Genomic DNA, 2743 nt, shown 5'->3' with positions numbered 1-2743 from the left:
TCTTCTTCTTACTTCTTTGGTCTTTAGTTAAGAATTTAGACAGCTTACATCCAGAGTTTTATTGGATTGAGAAATGGTGGCTCTAATAAGTCCCTTTATTTTGCAAATAAGAAAAACATGTCCTGCTAAATGGTTTGCTCAAAGCCACACAGCTAGTTAGAGAGAAAGCCTGCACTAGAATCCATGGTTGGTTTGTTTTTAATTCCAGTTCAGTGCTCTTTCATTCCCCCATATTCAGTGTACAAGTGTAGGTCAAGCCTTGGGAATGAATTGCCAGAAATCCATGAGCTTCTTGGTTCCTTCTGGAAGCAATTTAATATGCATTTGAGGGTCCTTCTGTACTTTATGTGGCCTCTTTATAGAGGCCTATTTGATATGGGCACAAGTATGTCTTCTGGAATGCATGATGACACTGTTAAGTAAAGCTTTGGCTCTTCCAGTGCCTTGTAACAGGAGAGATTGAATTCACAGGCCCACTCTGTATTAACGGATGTTATTAAAAAGTAACATCACCAAAGAGCCAAATATGCCACAGGTTGGCATTCACTGCAGCTCTGGTCTGCCCCCTTGTGCCTATCTCTATTAATGCATATCCTTAGGACAGCTAGGGGTGGAGCAAAGATTGGATTCTTCTTCCCCTTTGACATCACCTTTCATCCTCTTCCCCCACATGGCCCCTCCTGCTCCCCTTTGTCCATTTACAGTCCACATTACAGAACTGGTTCATGGACAACTTGGATTTTTGTGTGACTATGAATTCCTCCCACTCAGGCTGTGGCAATGCTAAGGCCACTCATTCTCGGCTGGCCCCCCCCCCCCCCCAAACCTCAAATAAGCATAATTCATCATAATCAGCATTAGCAGAGACCTTCCTAAGTGTCTGGCCTGATTCCCAGGATTTATGCTTTATGGCATTTCATCCTCCATGGCACCTTTCATTGCTCCTATTTTACAGATGAGAAAACTGAGGCTTAGAGGGCTATATGACTTTCCTCAGTCGCACAGTATGTAGCAGATCCAGGATTCCAGTTCACAAACTTGTGCCTTGAACCACTATGGTATACAACCCTTTCACCCTAAAGATAAGCTGCACACCTTACAATGAAACAGGACTTCAAGACCTGTCCCCGATCCCTCCACAACCCCCCCCCCCATAAATAAGAATTCTGGGGCCACCACTGCACTCAAGCTGGTCCTGGCTTCCAAGCATGGACTCTGGAGGGCAGAGATCAGAGTTCCTGCCCAGGGTCCCAGAGAGAATCTGCCCTTGGCTTGTATCCCTGGCTCCGCTCCCTACTTGCTAGTGATCTGCGTAAGTCACTTCCCCTCTCTGGGCCTGGCAGCGTGCCCCCTGTCAAATGAGACAGTGGCTGGATCAGAGGCTCCAGGCTGGAAACCTTTCAGGGGTGGGACCAGCTCCCCTCCAGCAGGAAGGCCTGGAGGCGGGGGGTGGGACCCACTCATCTAAAACACTTCTGCCCAGCACTCGCCAGGCCTCCTGTCCAGATCTTCCCAGCAGAAAGCTCGAACTATGGTAAGTGCCTGCCTGCCTGCCTCTGGGTGGTGCGTCTGCAGGCGGACTCCTGGAAGCACCTGTGTCCTGAGCCTCCATGTCTCCGTGTCTCACTGTGCTTTCCTTTCTCCTTAGACCACGTACAGCAACAAAGGCGTGAAGGTGAGCAGAAGAGGGGATGTGGGGCCTGGGGTTGGACAGGGTCAGGGTCCAGGGAGACCAGCATGGCAGCAAAGAAGAGCGACAGTGGACATGTGAAGTCCACGCTCCCTCCCCAGGACGGAGCTGGGCTGCACCTTGCCCTCCGAAAAAATGTTTACCTCTTCTTAGCCCTGCCAATCTCTGAATCCTGTCTGGAAGTTCTTTCTAAGGTCTAACTTAAATCTCTGTTGCTGCAGCATAAAGCTGTTTCCTTCTGTGGAAGCTGAGTAGGCCTCCTGAGGGGGCTTCCTGATCATGAGAAGCTTCTTTTGAGGCTAGGCAGGACTAGCTTCTCCTAAATTCTGGGGTTTGGGCTGAGACCAGGGAGGTGTCTGGGGGCCCTCGCCCTGCACTTGCACACTTTTCTAGATTACGTCCAGGGAGTCAAGCCCGCCCCTCTCTCCCTCCCGTAGCCTGAGAGAGGCCGGTTCCTGCACTTCCACTCGGTGACCTTTTGGGTCGGCAATGCCAAACAGGTAGAAGGGCTGGGGGGCTCAGGTGGGCAGAGGGCAGGCAAGAGGACCTCTTGGACAAGTCAGTCCTCTGGCCAGGGCTGTGATTGGCCCCTGGAAGGGGAGGGTCAGGGCCAGCCCTGGGAATGTCCCAGGAGGGAGGGACACGCTTTGGGTCTTAATTACACAATCAGGACCATGGACCCCAGCAGGAAGCTTAAACGAGGCCAGAATGAGCCAGGGGGCAGCCGTTCCTCCCGGGAGGGTCTCTGTGCCTGAGACAACGAAGCAGATGGGCTGAGCAGGCTGGGGGCTCTCAGCCAGGGGCACCTAGGCTGGCCCCCTGACCCTCATTAACCCGGCTGCGACTCTGATACAGGCTGCGTCGTTCTACTGCAGCAAGATGGGCTTTGAACCGCTAGCCTACAAGGGCCTGGAGACAGGCTCCCGGGAGGTGGTCAGCCACGTGATCAAGCACGGGAAGGTGAGCCCCACCCCAGGACCTCACCCCTCCCCAGGGAGGCTGGCGCTCTCCCCTGCGGGTCTGCAGCTGGGGCTATAGTCCGTGCAGTGCCTC

The 2743-nt window shown here is 53.0% G+C and overlaps 1 protein-coding gene across 1 annotated transcript in view; it reads left to right on the top strand.

Moving 5' to 3' along the window:
• The first annotated feature begins 1654 nt into the window (after window positions 1-1654).
• Window positions 1655-2743, top strand: part of HPD (4-hydroxyphenylpyruvate dioxygenase) — a 5968-nt gene continuing 4879 nt past the window's right edge. The window contains exons 1-3 of the mRNA XM_012558006.1: window positions 1655-1675; window positions 2128-2190; window positions 2546-2650. Of these exons, the coding sequence (XP_012413460.1) occupies window positions 2570-2650 (81 nt within the window). The 5' untranslated portion in view covers window positions 1655-1675; window positions 2128-2190; window positions 2546-2569. The remainder of the gene's footprint in view (window positions 1676-2127; window positions 2191-2545; window positions 2651-2743) is intronic.

Source organism: Trichechus manatus, unplaced genomic scaffold (assembly GCF_000243295.1).
Source record: "Trichechus manatus latirostris isolate Lorelei unplaced genomic scaffold, TriManLat1.0 scaffold00131, whole genome shotgun sequence".
Taxonomy (NCBI): domain Eukaryota; kingdom Metazoa; phylum Chordata; class Mammalia; order Sirenia; family Trichechidae; genus Trichechus; species Trichechus manatus.
The sequence above is the reverse complement of the archived record's forward strand: the minus strand, read 5'-3'. Positions and strand labels throughout refer to the sequence as shown.